Source organism: Lactuca saligna, chromosome 9 (genome assembly GCF_052625555.1).
Source record: "Lactuca saligna cultivar CGN05327 chromosome 9, ASM5262555v1, whole genome shotgun sequence".
NCBI classification, from domain to species: Eukaryota; Viridiplantae; Streptophyta; class Magnoliopsida; order Asterales; family Asteraceae; genus Lactuca; species Lactuca saligna.
Window position 1 is genome coordinate 198,180,705 of NC_136425.1, and position 20,535 is coordinate 198,201,239.

The 20,535-nt window shown below is 40.1% G+C and overlaps 2 protein-coding genes across 2 annotated transcripts; one reads left to right on the plus strand and one right to left on the minus strand.

The window, feature by feature from the left end:
* Nucleotides 1-10,802: 10,802 nt before the first annotated feature.
* Nucleotides 10,803-15,046, plus strand: LOC145017090 (uncharacterized). Its single transcript, XM_078975177.1, has 6 exons — nt 10,803-11,661; nt 11,724-11,890; nt 12,548-12,832; nt 12,952-13,093; nt 13,176-13,850; nt 14,370-15,046. The coding sequence occupies exons 1-6, from the start codon at nt 10,803-10,805 to the stop codon at nt 15,044-15,046; spliced, it is 2,805 nt and encodes a 934-aa protein (XP_078831303.1).
* An 840-nt stretch (nt 15,047-15,886) lies between these two features.
* Nucleotides 15,887-20,135, minus strand: LOC145017233 (Actin-binding FH2 (formin homology 2) family protein). Its single transcript, XM_078975296.1, has 4 exons — nt 18,642-20,135; nt 18,385-18,569; nt 17,702-17,928; nt 15,887-16,894 (listed from the first exon to the last, which is right to left on the minus strand). The coding sequence occupies exons 1-4, from the start codon at nt 19,895-19,897 to the stop codon at nt 16,154-16,156; spliced, it is 2,409 nt and encodes an 802-aa protein (XP_078831422.1). The 5' UTR covers nt 19,898-20,135; the 3' UTR covers nt 15,887-16,153.
* Nucleotides 20,136-20,535: the final 400 nt, after the last annotated feature.

Sequence of the window (20,535 nt, forward strand, 5' to 3'; positions counted from 1 at the left end):
ATCGCAATAGACAACAAAGTCTTCTATTCCTTCGGGGAGGGATAGTATTGGTGCGGTGGACAAGGCTCGTTTGGGCGTTTGAAATGTTATTTCTTGATTCTCTTCCCAATCAAAGGCCACACCATTCTGGGTCAGTGTTGTAAGAGGTTTCGTAACGCGGGAGAAGTTCTAAATAAACCTACGATAGTAGCCAGTGAGGCCTAGAAATTGACGAATTTCTGTAGGCATCTTCAGTGCTGACCAGTTCTCAATGGCTTTCATTTTGGAAGGGTCCACGTGTATTCCTTCTTCGCTAACCACGTGCCTAAGAATTCGAATCTTCGGATCCAAAATTGCATTTCGAGAACTTCGCATAAAGCTTCTCCGCGCGCAAGGTTTCTAAGACTTGTCGTAGATGCTGACTATGATCCTCCTCACTACGAGAGTAGATAAGTATGTCATCGGTGAAGACGATGACGAACTAATCCAAGTAAGGACGACACACCCTATTCATTTAATCCATGAATACAACGGGCGCATTTGTTAATCCGAACGGCATCACTACGAATTCGTAGTGCCCATAATAAGTTCGGAAGGCTGTCTTCGGGACATCCTCCCCTAGCACTCGTAATTGGTGATATCCAGATCTCAAGTCGATTTTTGAGAAGAAGTTCGCCCCTTGAAGTGGGTCAAATAAATCGTCGATACAAGGCAACGGATAATATTTTTGACGGTCAGTTTGTTGAGCTCCATGTAGTCGATGCACATACGAAATGATCCATCTTTCTTCTTGACGAACAAGACTAGAGATCCCCATGGGGAGAAGCTTGGTCTTATAAATCCCTTGCTGAGCAGTTCGTTAAGTTGACTGGACAGTTCTTTCATCTCTGCAGGTGCTAGACGATAGGGTGATTTGGCTACGAGGGTAGCCCCTGGAACTAAGTCGATTCGGAACTCGACTTGACGTTGTTGAGGTAATCCTGGGAGTTCTTCTAGAAAGACGTCAGGAAAGTCACATACTACTAGAATATTCTGAATGTTCTTCCTTTCTTGGCTCACATCGACCACATGAGCAAGCAATGCTCTACATTCATTTCGCAAGAATTTATGAGATTGAATGCTCGAGATGATACGAAGGTTTGTGCTGGGTTTGTCGCCATAAACTACTAGGGTTTCGCCAGACGGTAGATTAAGGCGAACAGCCTTTTCATAACACATGATATCGGCACGATGTACACTCAACCAACCATGCCGATAATGATGCTGAAACTTTTAATTGAGACTTGAATGAGGTCGATCAAAAATGAATGGCTATATAAAGTTAGGGTACACCCTATGAATATACTGCTAGTGCTCTCTGTCTTTCCATTAGCCATTTCTACAATGAACAGTTCATTAAGTGCTTGTGATTTTTGCTTAAGTAAATGAGCAAATTTTTGGTTCACGAAACTCCTCTCCGCTCCACTATCAAATAGAATGCATGCATAAGAGTTATCGAGGAGAAACATACCAGTGACCACTGTGGGGTCAGCAACCGCTTCCTCATGGCCTATGGCCAGAACTCTTTCCACTCCACCGGCAAACCCTGCCTTCGAGCAGTTTCTTTTGAAGTGGCCTACCTCGCCACATCCGTAGCAAGTTTGGTCCACTCCAGCACCGGGGGCTTGGTTGATTGGCTTCGTTGGAGCTTTACAGAAATGGTCAGTGTGCCCCTTCCCATTGCAGTTTAGACACTGCATCTCCTTACAGGCACCGACGTGATGGAACTTGCATTTGTTGCACTTGGGCAAACTTCCAGCTTACTGCTTTACTGGAGCAGCAATGGTAGGTGTTATCGCAGCATGTACTACCACAACCTGCTGCTTTTTGTCAGCTTTAGCCTTCTTTTTGTCATCCCAAAACTTCCTCTTGGAATCAGCGGTTCTTACGGGTTCTGAGATGGCTAGGGTAGTTGTTGCGTCCCGGGTACGAAGCCGCTGTGCCAATCGTTTGGCACTATCAAATACCAATACATTTCCCAGGTATGGTGGCATCAGCCCCCATATATACCTCTCGATTTTCTTTCCCTCTATAGGAACCATGTTGGGACAGAGGGCCACTAGTTCACAGAACCTGGCGGTGTAGGCGACTACGTTGGAGCCCTTCATGGTTAGGCTCCACAGTTCTTCCTCTAGTTTCTCGATCTCACCCCTCGGGCAGTACTCCTCAATCATGAGGTCTTTCAAAGTTTCCTAGCCCATAGTGTTAGCCAATATAAGAGATAGTGACTTAACATTGCTATTCCACCATGTTAGGGCTTTTGTTTCAAAGGTGCAAGTAGCAAACTTCACCTTGCACTCCTCGGGACAGGAGCAGATTTCGAAAACCGATTCGGTTTTCTCAAACCATTGCAAGAGGGCAATGACTCCGCCAGTCCCTTTGAAGGACAAAGGCTTACAGTTGGTGAAGTCCTTGTAGGAGCACTCTTTCAAGCGCACAGGGATTTCACCATGAGTAGATAGGACTGGGGTTCCTCCTCCAGTGGAACCTGATGAATGATATTGAGCCATGGTTGTAGCTACAGCAGCATTTAGAGTTGTCGTGTCAAACTGAGGAGTAGGTGGTTGAGGAGGTGGTGTTTCGTTATTAGGGTTACACCTTGGATTTTTGCGAGGCGGCATCTTTTTTCTATAAGTTTACGAAAACAAAAACATTGATAAGAATTTAGTTGAACGATTGATAAGAATGACTCGTGTACTAACTCTTCGTAGTCCAACAGTACATTTGAATAACACGACAAATTGTAAACGAAAGCATTTGGATATAATTTCCATGAGACTAGATATCTGTCAATAATACTGGAATTACATATGTAATGTGTTCAGGAAAAATGACCTAGAAGTAGGTCTTACATCAACCAAGATGGGAAAATTTTGACAGACTACTACCTAATCAAGACTTAATGGGTCTAAGATTTACAAAAATAGGAAATTAGACAAAAGTTTTTACACCACTAGTTTAAATCCAAAAGAAAAGTTGATGAGAATCTATCAGCGATGAGAACTACTAGAGTGAGTTCTTGATCCCGACAGGAGATGTTCTATGTCCCTCATGCGCCTATCAGCTCTTGCTTGCTGAGCTCGAAGTTCTCTGAATTTAGCTCGGGTTTCAGTGTATTCCCTCTAAAGAGCTGCATTGTGGACCAGAGTCCTTTCATGAGCAGACTCTAGCTGGAAAATGCGGACAGTGTTAACGCCATAGTTGGTGTCAATCTCCATGACTCGGTTGATAGCTGCTCGACCTTGCTCTGTGTTCCGAATGATCCTACGAACTATGATGGGTAGGACTCTATCAGCAGAACCTCCCTTAGTGAGGTTGTAGAAACTTCTGTCTCCATTGTAGGGAATGGGTTGACCTTGTTCCTGACTCCCTCTATTCAAGTTTGTGGCCCACAGAGGTATGGGTCCTTGAAATGTTGGACGAGGGTTTGGGTTTTGATCAGTTGGAGGTAGGTTGTTGACTTCTGGCTCTAAGTCAGAACCATCAGAAAAGCCTTCAGCTTCATGATCATCTAAAGGAATTGGGTGATCACCTTCTAGTTCTTCTTCCAGCCATCCTGCATTGTCGTGGTTGGGGTAGTACAGGTCTCCAGGAATATGGAATCCAACCATTTTAATCTATGCGAGAATAGGGATAAGGAAATAATTAATAGACGAACTAACTAGATAATTATAAGATGATCTTTATCACTTACTCCAATACTTGTTGAGAGCATACCAGTTATATGTAACTCAGACAGGATAGACCTTCGAATAAATGACCCTAACTCTAAGCCACAACCAAACAAGGACAGGAAGTAGAGAAAAAGTTTACAGATTCTAAGTCTATGATATCCTAGAACATATAACTTGAGTGTATCCACTAAACAACCATCGGCATACTAATAAAGACCTTTAATTCTCAGATAAGTAATTATTGTAACACAAAATAGTCCTATAGTATTTTAAGTTTAATCTTCTGTTCTACTGTTCTCGTTGTAGTAGTGTTGGTAAGTTTTTAGACTTGTTGCAACCTCACAACCATACTTAGGCACATGCTAATCACTCCTCGGATAATGAAGTTGATTAGGATACATCTTCCCAGGGTTGACCATATGTCTCTAAGTCTACTTGTGTTGCCCAACAATCGAAATGCTTTTGTTCTGTCCTAGTGACACTGATTTTAGTATGAATGCAGGTATGTATATTTGGTTAAATATTTTATTATTTAAAAGTATAAACTCTTTATCAGAGTATTTTAATCCCGCTTTTGTTTATTGTTCGTATATCTTTTATGCGTTGATACACTCGATTCACTATAAACAAAGCTCTGATACCAATCTATCACACCCCAAAACCATAAACGGCGGAAACGAACTAGGGCGGAGGACATCATGTACAGTATCACAACAATGAATAGTAGTAAACAAGAAACAACATCATCCATTGCATTAATAATATATTTTATACAAGTGTGTTCTGTCAAGTTATATAGACACCAAAAAGATACATCAAAATAAAAGAGGAGTCTTGAATGAGCTTCGTCTTCTCAAAACCTGGCACCTGTACCTGTCTACTGGTGCCCTGAGACTACAAGGTATTTTGAAAGCGAGTATCAGCTTTAAAGTTGGTGAGATCATAAGTATATTAGTGTCTTTATTTGTATGAAAGCATTTGTAAGATGTTTGTATTTTATAAGTTTTGTAAAGTTTGTATTTGTCTGAACTCTCCTAGAAAACCCTATGTATTCTACTAATTGTAGCCTTCTACCAAGGCATCTAGTATCTGAGCGTGTCTCTTGCAAGAGTGTGTATTTTCCCAATTCCGACTATCATTAACCAAAAATATAGATTTTTCATTACCGTGCATCGTGTGAATATTCACGAAGTGAATGTAATGGGAAAAATATCATAGTATTGTAGTATTGTAATAAATAACTATTGTTGTACTAACTACCTTAAACCAATTGAAATTTAAAGTAACATGTGATCGGCCTGTATCCTGCTACCGACTCTAGTAAAACAACTATGTAAGACACTGTAAGAAATGACATTTGGCACCCGTAGACTTACAAGTCCCACTGTAGCGAGCAGCAAGGTGTAGGATAGTCAATCCAGTATAGATCTATACGCAAACTCATACGCTCCCCAATTAAGGAGATTCTGGATACAAAAACGGTCATGGCAGGTAGTGTCATGCCCCATTTAATGGCTCACATAACTGTGATGTGTGTGAAACAAACTAGTTTTAATCCTACTAACTTAGACACAAAATAAACACACGAAAGGGAGTGTACCTATCGATTAGTAATATAGTTCAAGCAAGTAGGGTATCGAACACAGGGAACGGTAAACAATTAAAACAAATGCTAATATTATCTAAATAAAAAAAGTAAAAAAAAAAAAGAGTTTTCTCTAGTTTTGCAAGACTAGAAACTTAAATACTTTACTAACACGCAAACTAAGCAACTAATAGCTAAGAAAACAAAGATCAACTGAACTCAATGATTAAAAAGGCCTTCTGTTTAGGTTCAAATCTTTTGTTCCCATGGATGATTTTATGGTAAATATATCGGATTAATTCTTCATTGGTTACCGACTAAAGTGATTAGATTCACATTCGCTATAGCTAATCCTTAGAAAACAGATTAATTCAAGCAATGGCCAGTTGTCTAAGTTAATGAATTTTATAGTTTGTTGATTCGGGTTTAGAAAGACTTGTAATTAGCTAATCAAATTGGTGATTCAATTAACCTTTTGTTGATGGTGTATCACACAATCTCACACATTAACTTACCTATCTTCAAGTTAATTCTAGTTTCACATTCGTTATTCCTAAACATACAACTATGTGGTCACGTAAATCATATGAAATTAGCAACTAAGAGATGTTCATACAAATTAATTACTGATTTATTAACAGAAGAATAGTTATTGTTAACACATAAGGTTCTTTAACAAGCTTAATAAAACATAATCACCAATTAAAATTAATCCTAATCAAATAATCAATCCATGTTCACAAATTCATCTACCTAAATAGAAGCTATGAGTTTTGAGCTCATGATTACAGCAGAAACAAGCACAAAAACGAAATCAATTGGTAAAAACATAGTTCAAACAACAGATTAGGTAAGAGTAAACTTGATTTTGACTTGATTCTCCTTGAAATTGAATGTAGGGTTGATTCCCTTGCTTCCAAAGCTCCAGCAGCACCTTTAGTCGACAATTGGCGTCCAAGGGTTCATCTATATGCTAGGGTATCGATCTGAAAGTCTCTTTATATAGATTTTCACAAAACAGGGACTACTCGGTGAGTCCAGTGACCTACTCAGCGAGTCTGTCACTTAAAACCCGTGTGCGGCAAGTCAGCGCGTCCAGAATCACGAAACTTCTGACCAACTCGGCGAGTTGATGGCCTACTCACCGAGTACGTTTGGAATCAACATTTTCTCAAAACACGAAAGTCGTCCAAAATTGTGTCTAGTTTTCAGAACATTTTGAATATCATCAATCGGAGTTACAGTTCATGAGCTATGGCGAAAACACTCACGAGGGGTCAAGCTGTCCAACAACATCCTTCTTTCTTCAAAATCCAAGATCCAAGCTTCCAATTGCTAGTTCCACTTCCTTTTCCATCCAAGCATGTCATTGTTGCTAAAAAATAAAATTATAAACTAATTAAGAACCTTTTGGTCATTATTTGAGACAAAAACAACATAAAGTATTAAGATAATGCATGAATTTTAAAACTATATATGCCCATATCAACTGCATGAATGTATATGTAATGAATGTGCTAGTTGTATTGTGTGTTCTTTCTCTATCTAGCCTGTATGTACTGTAATGTTCTGCATGTGGTAGCTATAATGTGTGTTCTCTCTCTATCTAGCATGTATAGTAATGTACTGTGTGTACTAGCTGTATCGTGTGCTCTCTCTCTATCTTGCAAGTATTGACTCATGAATGAACTGACTCATTGTATGTTTCATTGTTCTAGTAATAGTTTTAATATCTTCCTAAACTACCCTTATGGTAGCTTACTAGTAATGTATGATCATGTTTATATACCCTTGCTACCCAAAAGTATAGAACTGATTGAAGGAACTTTTATGAATATGTATGTATACATAATATACAACTAATATTTAAATGACCTTTGGACGGATAACCGATGTCCTAAAGCCACATCCAAACAAGGAAAAGGAATTAAAGTGAGTTGTCCTTCCTAAGTCTTTTAAACATTGTTTATATAACTATACATACATAGACATGTATTTGACAATATATAAGTATGAAAGAGTTTAAGTAAAGTATTTGAGAAGTAAAAGAGTTTGTAAAACAGTTTGGTAAACAGTTTGAATAGCAAGAAAACTATTGGTTTGGTAGTTACTAATCACATGTGATTGATATAATAACTATAAGTATTCAACTTGTATTCCCCCCCCCCCCCCCCATAAAAGCATTTAAAAACATTTAAACCATTGATTAAGGGGTATGAACTCACCTGTAGTGAGTGGTTTGGATGAAAGTGTCGGATAACTTGCTAAGTGCCAAGTGGAGACTTGAGCACACATGCGAATCCTATTTATCATATATTGATATATATATATATATATATATATATATATATATATGAATACAATTAGTGTTTAGAACCACTAATTATTGAATTGGGACCATCTTAGGGACTAGTAAACACTTATATTGATGTGTTACAACCATATATGATTGTATGAAGGGTATATGGCTTATACAAAGGAGTGTATGGTCAAAATACACACTATATGTGTGTGTGCGGCCAAGGTGTGTGTGTGCAGCCGTACTTGGTGTGTGCGGCCGTACATATAGTGTTCTTGGTGTTCTTGGTGAAAGATGTTACCTTTTATGAAGATCCTCAAGGAGATTTGGATGATACTTGAGAGGATTTCGGGTCCTAGCTTTGTAGAAGTGTAGAAAGTGTTCCAAATGGATAAGTGTTCTATATATAGGGAGAGTGTGCGGTTGGGATGGGTGTGTGGCCGCACACACCTTGTGTGGTGTGATTGGCTCAAATTCAAGGTGATACACCCACAATAATTATCCCACGACTCCTACCCTCCATATACTAGGCTTTAGACACTCTATTTGATTCCAAACAGTGCTAGTAAATAGCAAAAACAAGTTTAACTTTGATAAGAATTGAAGAATGTAAGCTAGAAATTTTCGGGTTGTCACATATAGTGATAATTACAGTTATGAATACCATGATAAAGTAGTGATGTAAACTATAAACGGTTTCTGTCTTAGCGCATATGTTTAGTGGTGAAAGTTTATGTACTTGTTATGCTTAGAAAAATCCCAAACTATACCGATTATAGTTTACATGTATAGTGAATAGCGTGTTCGGAAAACTATGCAACTTTAGTGAAAACGTCCCTTATGCTCAACACAGTACAAAAGGGTTGAAGTATGACATTTGCATATGTTTTATGTATATTCTTGAAAACATTTATGTTTGGCTTGTATTCTCCCCCTAAAAACATTAAAAATATAGAAAATGTAGGGGTATGAACTCATAGTTGTTGCGTGAAATCGTTGACTGAAATGAAGATCCTCGAGTTGTTGCACGTGGTACTTAACGGAATCCTATTATCAAATAAATACATATATGTACCTAAATTAGCGATTTCGTTAGATAAAGTGTTAGAAGAACACTTGTGTTCAGTTGAGGAATGTTACCAGGACTGATCGAATCGATGAAAGTGGGTTTTCAGCCAAAAGCACCACTTAAAAGGTGTGTACGGCCGTGAACAAGGGTTTACGGTCGACAGACAGTTTACGGTTTCTGGAGGCTTGGTGAGTTTACGGTCGTAAACTCAAGAACAGAGTTTATGGTCTTTGAAGGCTTGGTGAGTTTACGGTCGTAAACTCAAGAACAGAGTTTACGGTCGTAAACTCAAGAACAGAGTTTACGGTCTTTGAAGGCTTGGTGAGTTTACGGTCGTAAACTCAAGAACAGAGTTTACGGTCTTTGAAGGCGGACCGTAAACTCAAGAACAATAGTGTTGATTTCGAAGAGATAAGTGCTCCAGACGCCCCGAAGTGACTCCAAACGGTGTTTCTCGATGTTTCCCAAAGCTTGAAGGTGTTTTTAGGTGTTTACGGTCAAGGTTCTTAGAGACAGAAGGAGAGAGTTTTCGGCCAGAAATATTCAAATGAAGGTGGAGGTCTCGTATTTATAGGTGTTTTGTGGTCGGTGGTGGCGGGTCCACTCTTTACTGGCCGTAAACGGATATACGGCCGTAAACGAGTTTACGGTTGTAAACGAGTTTACGGCTATAAACTCACTTAGGCCGGAATTGATTGATTTTCTTCGAAATATTCGAGTTTCCGCGCGATTTTTGGCTTCAAATCAACTAGGTTATTGTCTAAACCAAGAAGTTTGACAGAAAAGTTAATGAATTCGAAATTTTATTAACGGAAATCGAGTAACGGAAACGGACAAAGTTTTGGGTTGTCACATCTAACTTGGTCCAAAACCAAGGCCCAACTCAACAATTCAAAAGGGCCAAAACCTAAATGGCGACCCAAGGCCCAAATATGGCCCAATCTTCCAAATTGGGCCCAAACCCATCATGGGCCTAAAATCCAAAGAGTCCAAGACAATATCCAAAAGCCCAAGTCAGATTTCTAATGGCCTAACAAGGCCCAAATGAGGAAAACCCAACCGATGGCCCGAACCGAGAATGCAATCCCAAAAAGCCCATATGCCGAGTACGTAGGGCGTACTCAGCTTGTACGCTTAGCATATACCTTCTGGGGCTAGTATACACAACATACCAGCTTGGTACGCCAGCGTACTCCCAGTCTTGCCACCCCACTCCAATAAGCACTTAATCCATTGAGACTTCAAGCCAAACTCTCATATCTGATTCTATAAGACCACTTATCACGTAAAGTTGGCAACTTTACAAACATGTATAGCTTAATGGGGATCAAGAGCTCAAAAAGAGATTAAAAAAGGTCTTAACAAGTGCAATGTTCAAGATACACCATAAAGCTTGCATTTTTACGAACTTAGGGACTAAAAGGAGCTAAGATCTAGCATCCATAGCCTATAGAGTAGATCAAAAGCTCTCCTTTAATACAAATGACTCAAAAGATGCATAAATGATCCAAGAACTAGATCTAGCATAGAAGAGTACAAATGTGTAAGCTTTTTACCTCAAAAAGCTTGCAAATGATGAGCTAACCCCAAATCTTCAAGCTCAAGACACCTCTCCAAGTGATCCTCTTCTTCTCCTCCTTCACAAACCACCAACAAACACTCTTTAAGGCTCAAAACTCACAAAATCATACTATGGTTTCGGTTTCAGGACAAAGGAATGTGGAGGCTTGCTAGACATAACCAAATGAGGCTATCATAAGGTTAAATAGGGTGCAAACCCTAAAAATTAGGGTTTCTGATACAAGCCCAACTCATATTAGTCCAGTAAGATAGCCAACCAGGCCCAAACGTGTGATCCATAAGCCTACAAGATTCTTGGACTAAAAAGGATAAGAGGAAGAAGTCGGTTATGAGAATTAGTCTCGAATAGAAGTAGTGTCTCCAGTAATTTTTGCTTAAGTTTAGTGGCATAAGGTCCACAACCACTTAGATTTTCCTTATTTTCAATTGCTTCGTTGATTAATTAAGCATTTTGTAATTTGCATTTGAGGATATGAAAAAAATACAGAAAATTGCTCCACTTCTTCCTGCCTTTTGTTCTTGGAGAATTGTCATCTCAAATCAGCATACAACAATTGGTGCTTTCATCTTCTTACAATGCCTCCCAAACCAGAACATCAACCTGATGAACCTCTCTCTACCCATGACCAACTTCAAGCCTTACTCCATCTCACAACCGCCACTAACACCCGGCTGGACACCCTCACCACTAATATGACCAACCTGATCAATCTAATCACCAACCAACAGACCCACCAACAACCACCACCACCACCCACACATCAACCTCGACCACCCAAAATCACTCTGCCAAACTTCGATGGGTCTAACCCATTAGATTGGATATTCCAAGCGAATAACTATTTTGATTATTATAATATGCCTAATAATCAAAGGTTACCCTTGGTTGTGTTCTATTTTACAGGGGAAGCTCTTAGTTGGTACAAGCACTTAACCAACAACCATCTACTAACCACTTGGCCAGAATTTTGTCAAACTATGGAACTCAGATTTGGCCCATCATCTTACGAAAACCACCAAGCAACTCTATTCAAATTACGACAAACCTCCACAGTGGCAGCCTTTCAAGCTGAATTTGAAAGAGTGAGCAACATGGTAGATGGACTCACACCAGTGGCCATTCGTAACTGCTTCATATCGGGACTTCGCCCCGACATCCAAAATGAAATTGCTATCCAGAACCCGACTACCCTCCATCAAACCTATGGCCTAGCCACACTCATTGAAGCAAAACTAGCAAACAATAAACCCCGTTATACACCCCCAGATCATTCTCACCCCCTGTGGCTAATACCCCCACCACAAATCTATCACCACCACCCAAACCGACACCTACCCCCCTCCTTCCCACCCCATCACCACCAGCTACCCTCCCCTTCACCCGTCTGTCACCAAATGCTCTCCAAAAACGACGAGCTAAAGGGCTATGTTTCCGGTGCCCCGCTAAATACAGCCCTGGTCATAAATGTAACCCCCCTCAGTTCATGATGATTGTAGATAACGAGGAAGACCCGGCCACAGAAACGTCCGTTTTTGAAGTAGAAGATGTCTCAGATACATTAGCCACCACCACCGGTGAATTTCTGTCGCTATCCACAGCTGCTCTGTACGGCTTAGCGTCACCACAAGCGTTACGGGTCACAGGCTACATCAACAGTCACCCGGTAAAAGTTCTGGTTGATTCAGGAAGTACTCACAACATCATACAACCACGAATTGCAAATCATCTCCACCTTCCCCAAGAAGAAATACCCTCTTTCTCCGTAATGGTCGGAAGCGGCGACCTCCTCCAGTGTAGTGGATTCTGTTCAGCAGTCGACATACACCTCTAGAAAACCAAGTTCACCATTCCCTTTTTCGTATTAGCGGCTGAAGGAGCAGACGTCATTTTAGGGGTCGCTTGGCTCAGCACTTTGGGCCCCATTCTAGCAGACTTTTCTATCCCCCAACTTACATTCAATGTTGGGCCTACAACCATAACTCTCAAAGGTGAGCCCATGTCCGGGGTAGCTTCACCCACAAATGTACAAAACCTTATTCACAAAAACAGCATCGCATCCCTACATACCCTATACTTCCACTTTGAACCTCATTCCCCTACCACAAACAAACCACAAGTACCACACCCAAACCCTACCGTTGCAAACCTTCTCCATCAATACCATCACATCTTCGACGCCCCCACCTCCCTACCCCCACATCAAAATCAAGATCACCATATTCCCACTCTACCCTCCTCTACCCCAGTCAACATTAAACCATACCGCTACCCCTACTACCAGAAACAAATTATGACCTCCCTTATCAACGAAATGTTACAGGAAGGTATCATCAAAACAAGCACAAGCCCTTACTCCTCACCAGTCCTCTTGGCCCGCAAAAAAGATGGGACATGGCGATTATGTGTCGACTATAGAGGCTTAAACACGATCACAATTAAGGACCGCTTTCCTATTCCCACAGTAGACGAACTCCTCGATGAACTCCATGGCGCCACCATCTTCTCAAAAATCGATTTAAGAGCAAGATATCACCAAATCCGTGTAAACCTAGATGACATGCATAAAACAGCCTTTCGAACAGTGGATGGACATTACGAATTTCTCGTAATGCCCTTTGGTCTTTCTAATGCACCTTCTACATTCCAAGCAACTATGAATGAGCTCTTTCGGGATGTCCTACGTCAATACGTGCTTGTTTTTTTTGATGACATATTGATTTACAGCCCATCTATCGACCTCCATTATCAGCATCTGTCACAAGTATTCCACAAGCTATCACAACACCAGTTCCATGCCAAGATGTCCAAATGCTCCTTTGCAGTGGAAACAATAAATTACCTGGGGCATATAATCTCAGCCGGAGGAGTGCAAGCAGAGCCAGACAAGATATCAACAATTCAGTAATGGCCAACACCAACAAATGTGACTAACTTGCGTGGTTTTTTAGGCCTTACACGATACTACAGGCGCTTTGTTCCACAATACGCAACCATAGCTGCAGGTCTCACAGATATTCTACGGAAAAGTACGTTTGCATGGACACCAGAAGCTGCACACTCGTTTGAACAGCTAAAAACTGCCATGGCTAAGCTAGCAACTCTCACCCTACCGGATTTCACCAAGTCCTTTGAAGTGACAACAGATGCATCCAACATCGCCATAGGTGTTGTACTATCCCAGGAAGATCGACCGATCGCTTTCTTCAGCAAACGACTATGCCCACACATGCAAGCATCCTCTGCCTATGTACGAGAACTCTTTGCTATTACCGAGTCGGTGAAGAAATGGCGCCAATACCTGATCGGCAGGAAATTTCGCATTTTCACCGATCAACGCAGTCTCAAGCATCTGTTGTCACAAGTGGTACAGACCCCCGAGCAATACAAATGGGCCACTAAGTTTTTGGGTTACGATTTCGAGATCATTTACAAGCCGGGGAAGGAGAATATCATCGCCGACGCCCTGAGCAGAATTGATCAACCACAACTACTCGCCCTATCTGCTACAAAACCAGGATGGCTCGCAGATCTTCGATCATTTTACACTACCACCGTTGGCAAAGCCCTAATACACACACTCCTTTCCAAAACCACAGGAACAAACGAGTTTCACATTCATGATGGTTTGCTCTACCATTCTCATCGTCTATACATACCGGACCAGCCAACCATACATACCACACTCCTTCATGAATACCATTCCAGTCCTCTAGATGGCCATTCTGGTATCCTACCCACCTCAAGCGTATTTCAGCCACCTTTCTCTGGCCCAAATTGAAATCTGATGTCACTAGCTTCATCCGAGAATGTGCGGTATGTCAGCAAATCAAACCACCAAATCATAAACCTTATGGTTTATTGCAGCCCCTCCTAATCCCGTCTCTAGCATGGCAAGATATATCCATGGATTTTATCACACACTTACCCGTATCAGCAGGAAAGACAACTATTTGGGTCGTAGTAGACCGCTTCTCCAAAACTGCACACTTTATCGGCCTCCCCACCACTTTTGGTGCAGTCACATTAGCTAACCTTTTCCTTAGCAACATCTACCGGTTGCATGGAATCCCCAAGAGCATTGTATCAGACCGTGACCCTATTTTTCTTAGCACCTTCTGGAAAGAAATATTCAAAAAAAATAGGCACACAACTTCAGTACTCAACCGCCTACCACCCGCAAACGGATGGGCAAACTGAAGTCCTCAACCGTTGCCTCCAAAACTATTTGCGATCATTTGCTAGTGACGAACCAAGAAACTGGTCCAAGTTCCTATATTTAGTAGAGTTCTGGTATAATTCTTCCCACCACAGTGCAATCAACATGACACCATTCCAGGCCCTCTATGGAACACCTGTACCAGACTTACACCGTTACCAATCGGGAACAGTGGTTATCACTACCATTGACGCAACACTCAAAGAACACCAAAGGTTGCGCACCATATTGAAAGACAATCTCCGTAGAGCACAACAACGCATGACCACCTTGGAAAACTCACACCGCCTTGACAAAGAATTTCAAATAGGCAACATGGTCTACCTCCGCCTACGAGACTATCGTCAAAAATCAATCCATTCAAGGGAAACAAAAAAGCTAACAAAAAGATTCTTCGGCCCTTTCAAGATTATAGAACGAGTCGGCGCAGTTGCATACCGTCTTCAACTACCGCCAGAAGCCCGCATCCACCCTGTTTTCCATGTCTCCCTCCTGCGCGAAGCTCATGGCCAGTCTATTTCCATTCCGCTACCACCTCCAGATTTAACAGCAAGTGACCAAGGCACACCTAAGGAACTTCTCAAATATCGCACAACAGGTTAAGAAAAACAAGTTCTTGTCCAGTGGGACAAGACCGACACGACAGAACCAACATGGGAACCATTTGAGGAATTCCGCCTTCGCTTTCCCGAATTCTGCATCAATAACAACATCGCGACATCGCTCGAGGACGAGCTCAATACTAAGGATGGGGCAATTGATACAAGCCCAGCTCATATCAGTCCAGCAAGACAGCCAACCAGGCCCAAACGTGTGATCCAGAAGCCTACAAGATTCTTTGACTAAAAAGGATAAGAGGAAGAAGTCGGTTATGAGAATTAGTCTCGAATAGAAGTAGTGTCTCCAGTACTTTCTGCTTAAGTTTAGCGGCATAAGGTCCACGACCACTTAGATTTTCCTTATTTTCAGTTGCTTCCTTGATTATTTAAGTATTTTGTAATTTGCATTTGAGGATATGAAAAAAATACAGAAAATGGCTCCACTTCTTCCTGCCTTCTGTTCTTGGAGAATTGTCATTTCAAATCGGCATACAACAGTTTCACTCAGGCTTACATACGCCATGCGTACGTGGATGCAATACGCGATCAAGACCTCATGCTAGTACGCTAAGTCAAGACCTCAGGCTAGTGCGCTAAGTGTACCACCTAGTACGCCCTGCGTACTAGCTTAGTTTCAAAATGCAAAGGTTTTGATAAAGAGGGTTAAATGCGAAACTTACCAAACTTGAGTGTTACGGTTGACCAAAATAGTCTTAATGAAAAAGGTTCTTAGATAGTTCTTAACCTTTAGGGGTTCTCGTTTGATCTTTTCTCTATATTTAAAGTATTAAGATCGTATGTAAATTATAAGTAAATTATAAAGACACCCAATAAAATTTAAAAGTTGTAAATGATATAATTATAATACATTAGATAAGTTAAAAAATTATTATTGAAACGTTATGATACAAACATGATAAATTGGTTTTCTACAAAAAGAAACAAAAAAATGGGATTGAGAACAACCCCATTAAGCCAATAGCAAGGGTAATCGGGTAAAAACGTGGAATTATATATGCATAGACACACAAAGCCTACCGTATGAGCCAAAATATGAAAAATCCAGGTTCTCTTTTTACAATTCCAACAACTAATATATCAACAAATCTATTTATTGGAATGGCGCAACAAAAACTTTGGATCTCCTCAACTCTCTACACACAAGATCTAACATCGCCAAGAAATCTCTCACAATCACAAAGATCCGAAGTGGATTCACCTCATCTTTACTCATATTCCCATGGCCATGGAAATACTCCGTAATCTCCTTCACAAGTTGTAAACTTCTCTGTTCATCTCCCTCCAATTCCTCAAGACGTTTTTCAGCATAATTCAAGAAAGATCTCATACATTCCACAAAACTACCACTACTACAAGAAGTTTTTCCATCAACCGACAAATCTTCATTCACCAATCTACGCAAACGACCCATTCCTTGTGATAGATTTGAAACCGAGCTTGCAATGACATCGAAATCTATGGTGGCTGTTTTCTTGACGTTGCATAGTTCGGTACTAAGGCCGGAGACAAGTTCTAGACCCATGTTTCGGTAGTCTTCTTCTCGATCTTGGAATTGGATATTTTTTCGTTTGTTGGTTTTTTGATTGATTTTCCCGATAATGCTTTCGGAAACTCGGATGCCTTCTGAACGGATAATTTCTTGGACTACAAAGTGAAGTAACGTTGTTTTGCCATCTGTCCCTTTAACATCAGCAAGCTTAAGCAACGCGTCCAACTTAAACGCTTTTGCCCCTCCCCTTATTGTGCCTACATTCATTCGGTTCCCGGTTTTTAACACTGCTTCTAGAAGTTTTGAGAATAGCCGACTTGATCGAAGTTCTTTGCATGCTTCCTGTTACAACACGTGATGAGTATGATTGAATTGTCAACTGACGGATTTAGAGTTTAATGTCTGATTGAATTGTTAACAAAAAATGATATTTATTCAATAAAAATGAAACTAACTGATGCCATGTATAATGACAAAAGATAACAATAGTGGGGGAATGTTTTCAATAAAATAGCAATTCTTTATACGTTTTTCACACATACCCATGCTTTTCACAATAGGTCAAGAGCGAAATCTATATTTGCTATGGAATTTGTTTCATGTATTGTTCCCACAAAGAAAAAATATACAAAAAAGTTATTTTTAATGCGGAAATTTAATTCTTTATATATATATTTTTTGTTTTGTTTTGGGGCTCTTTTAAAAGCATTTTCACGGAAAAATAAGTTTTATATTGTAAATATAGTGTTAGGTTGAGAGAGATTTTTAAGAAAAAATCTGGTGTAAGATGAGAAAATGTTTAAACAAATGTCTTAGATAATGGGACAGTTTTGCAGGGTCCCCAAAAAATTAGTGAGACGTGTTGAAAGTAATTTTCAATTTTGTGGCTATTTTGTCAAATGTCGGTAACTTAAATGGTTATATTTATATGTCATTAAAATGTTGTATCAAAATAAGTTTCGATTCAATTTTTGATTTCAATTTAAAACAAAAGGTAAAAATCTTAATGTCCAAGTGCAAAGAAGGTGATGCATGAGCCTATGACATTGACTTCATCACTTTTCTTATGCATTCTCACCTCCTTTTATCACAAGGACACCTATGAAGGACACGTACTCCTAGTTTGAAAACAAGAAAATACTATTGTACCTCTAGCATAGAGAAGGTCTTTCGGAGATGAGTCACTTCATCTTCGAACATTTCTCGATAAAGCAATGCCTCGATTCTTGGGAAGGCGTATGGTATAGTAAGGATCGATGCAACAAATGTCTCAGCCGAACCTAAGTCGCCTTTGTAGCCTATGAGTTTAGCCTCTTCTTCCTTTGTAGGTTCCATCTTTGTTAGTACTTCTAGTTGTTGTAAATTCAATCCACTTCCTAAAATCAGAAAACAACCAATTAGATATAAATAACCATGTAAAAAGTAATTTCAAGAAAATTGATATCTTATCATCCAATTTTGATTATGAATAGTTTTAGCAAAGAAATTATATTTTTTAGCAACTATCCATGAGTTGATCCATATTGCTCCATCCCTTAGAGCATTATATGAGATGTAAATCAACTGCAATGTACACTTATATTACAGCTGCTCCGAGACTTGAACTCACGATGCTTGTATTTTGTACATTCATATTGCAGCTGTTGAGACTTGAACTCACGAGGCATGTATTTTGTACGTTCATATTGCAGCTGTTGAGACTTGAACCCACAATGCATGCTTTTTGCAATTATACCACCCTTGTGTGGGACCATTTTGATTATGATTATTTATAAAGTGAATAATCATTTTCAAACACCCACTAATTGTAATATATTGTGATGGATGTTTACCTTGTATGAGGGTACGACATATTTGTTCGGAAGTGGCATTGAGAGCTTTCAAGAGAATGGTTAGATTTTGAAGTCTTTTGGGCTCGAGAACGTGTTTGCTAGGAGATGGGCTTTTGCTTTTGGATTCTTCGTTAGGATTGTGTAGATTGTAACTGAAGAGCGACTCGATCATTTCCTCATCAAACCTGTTTATTATTTTATTACTTCGAGTAGAAAGATTTAAATATTAGTTGAAAAACAAAACTTGAATTGCTTACTCAAATGAGCTTGATCTGAGCTTGTCCCACACCATGGAACGATCGGGTGCAGCTCGTACTTTATCCCAATGTAGCGGTTTCAATTTAGGAAGTGGGGTTCCATCTTTACCCATGGGTGTCGACTGAGATGGTAGTGGTGGTAGTGGTGGTGGTGGCAATGGTGGTGGGTTTCCTTTAAGAAATGGTGATGGCAGTGGTGCCGGTGGTGGCAGTGGTGGCGGAGGAGGAGGAGGAGTTTGGCTTGATTCTGAGAAAGAAACTGTTTTCTTTGGAGGAGTAAAGGTTGTTAATGTGTTTTTGGTGGAAGAGGATGAAGAACTGCGTGGTGGTGGCGGCGGTGGAGGTGGCGGTGGAGGAGTTGGTGGAGGTGGGGATGAAATTGGTGGTTCCAATGTGTCGGAACCGACTGAAGCATCGGAAATTCGATGTGAATTGCAAAAAGAATGGAAAGATTCATCATCTGACGAATGAGATTCCACTTGGATTATCTCTTCACCAATCGGAGAACCAAAAAAAACTTGTTCATCCTCTTCATCAAATTTCAGTGATTCGATTGAGGCGACAGCAGCACCACAAGAATCCAAATTTTCTGAATTTGATAATCTTTTCATCTGGAAAACATCTCTCTCCTTTCCCTCTTCTTCTTCCACTTCATTGGATCGGGAATCAATTTGTGATTTGAAATTCCGATCATTATTGTCGGTATCTTGTTTTAAGCTCGAAACCGCTGGTGGGTCTAACACACTTCCTAACGATTGAAGGTAAAAGTTATCGGGAACTGGATCAGAAATTACCTTTCTCACATGTTTTGGTGATGATTTCTTTCTCCTCTGTTTCCTCAACTTTCTGCACCCCAAGAACAGACCAATGAGACAGATTATACCTGTAGCGCCACCAGCCGACGCCAGAACAGCCACCAGGACTTTCCGTCTTCTTCCACCGTCACCGCCGTTAGACGGTGGAATAGGCCACCGGTGGGGGAGTGGATGGACATGGTGAACTGGAGGTCGAGCGCGAGCTCGAGCTTGAGAAGGTGACGGAGATGGTGATGGAGAAGGCGATGGCGATGGTGATGGTGATGGGTGGAGACCGAAATATGGTTTTTTGTATATCTTTATCCCCATTATAGTTCTGAGCTTTTGCTGTGTCAATGGCGAAACCCCAAGATTTGGGGCATTAAACAATGAACAAACAATGAACGTGGTGAGGAAGAAGAAAATGATGATGGGGATGATCTTACACCCAGAATGCTCCATTTTTCGATGAATCTTGAAAAAACTTTACAATGATTCAAGATATGATTTCACCTTTCTGATGCAATTATAACAGTGAAACTTGCTGGTGGGGGTGGGGGTGAAGAAGAAAGAAGAAGAAGATGAGAAATAGTCTTAAATGCTACTCCAAGGAATCCCTGTGCCATGGCAGTTGAAGGTCGTAGGGGCCTTCTTTATTTCCCCTGTTCGTTCGTTGTCTTCTCATTTCATCTATTCTTTACCCATTAATTCCCTGTTACTATGCGTTTGCCCTTTGCTATTTTGTCCCCAAACCTTCTTAATTATTTATTTTTATTTTTTTAATAAAAAATATCAGATCATTACTTCTATCAAAATTTTATAACTATACACGGGATAATAAATGTATTTTCGTCAATTTATTGACTCGTGTATTTAAACCCTTAGACAAAATTGAAAAAAAAATAAATGATATTACGATAGTTTTGGTCCATAAAGGTTTTATTGGGTATTAGTGATTCAATTTTAAATTTTTTTAATGATTTTGGTTCCTATACACTTGAAATTACTTTTATAACCTTATAATTACTTTTTGCAATTTATTTAATTCTTACAATACTTAAATATTCTAAATACATTTTAAAATTTAATAGCATCTCATC

Coding starts and splice junctions, on each gene's coding strand:
- LOC145017090 (XM_078975177.1), top strand. CDS start 10,803: ATGCCTCCCAAACCAGAACATCAACCTGATGAACCTCTCTCTACCCAT. Junction 12,833..12,951: donor ATGGACATTACGAATTTCTC/GTAATGCCCTTT, acceptor ATTGATTTACAG/CCCATCTATCGACCTCCATT. Junction 13,094..13,175: donor ATATAATCTCAGCCGGAGGA/GTGCAAGCAGAG, acceptor GTGGTTTTTTAG/GCCTTACACGATACTACAGG.
- LOC145017233 (XM_078975296.1), bottom strand. CDS start 19,897: ATGGAGCATTCTGGGTGTAAGATCATCCCCATCATCATTTTCTTCTTC. Junction 18,570..18,641: donor CTCAGATCAAGCTCATTTGA/GTAAGCAATTCA, acceptor AATAATAAACAG/GTTTGATGAGGAAATGATCG. Junction 17,929..18,384: donor ATGTCGTACCCTCATACAAG/GTAAACATCCAT, acceptor TTCTGATTTTAG/GAAGTGGATTGAATTTACAA.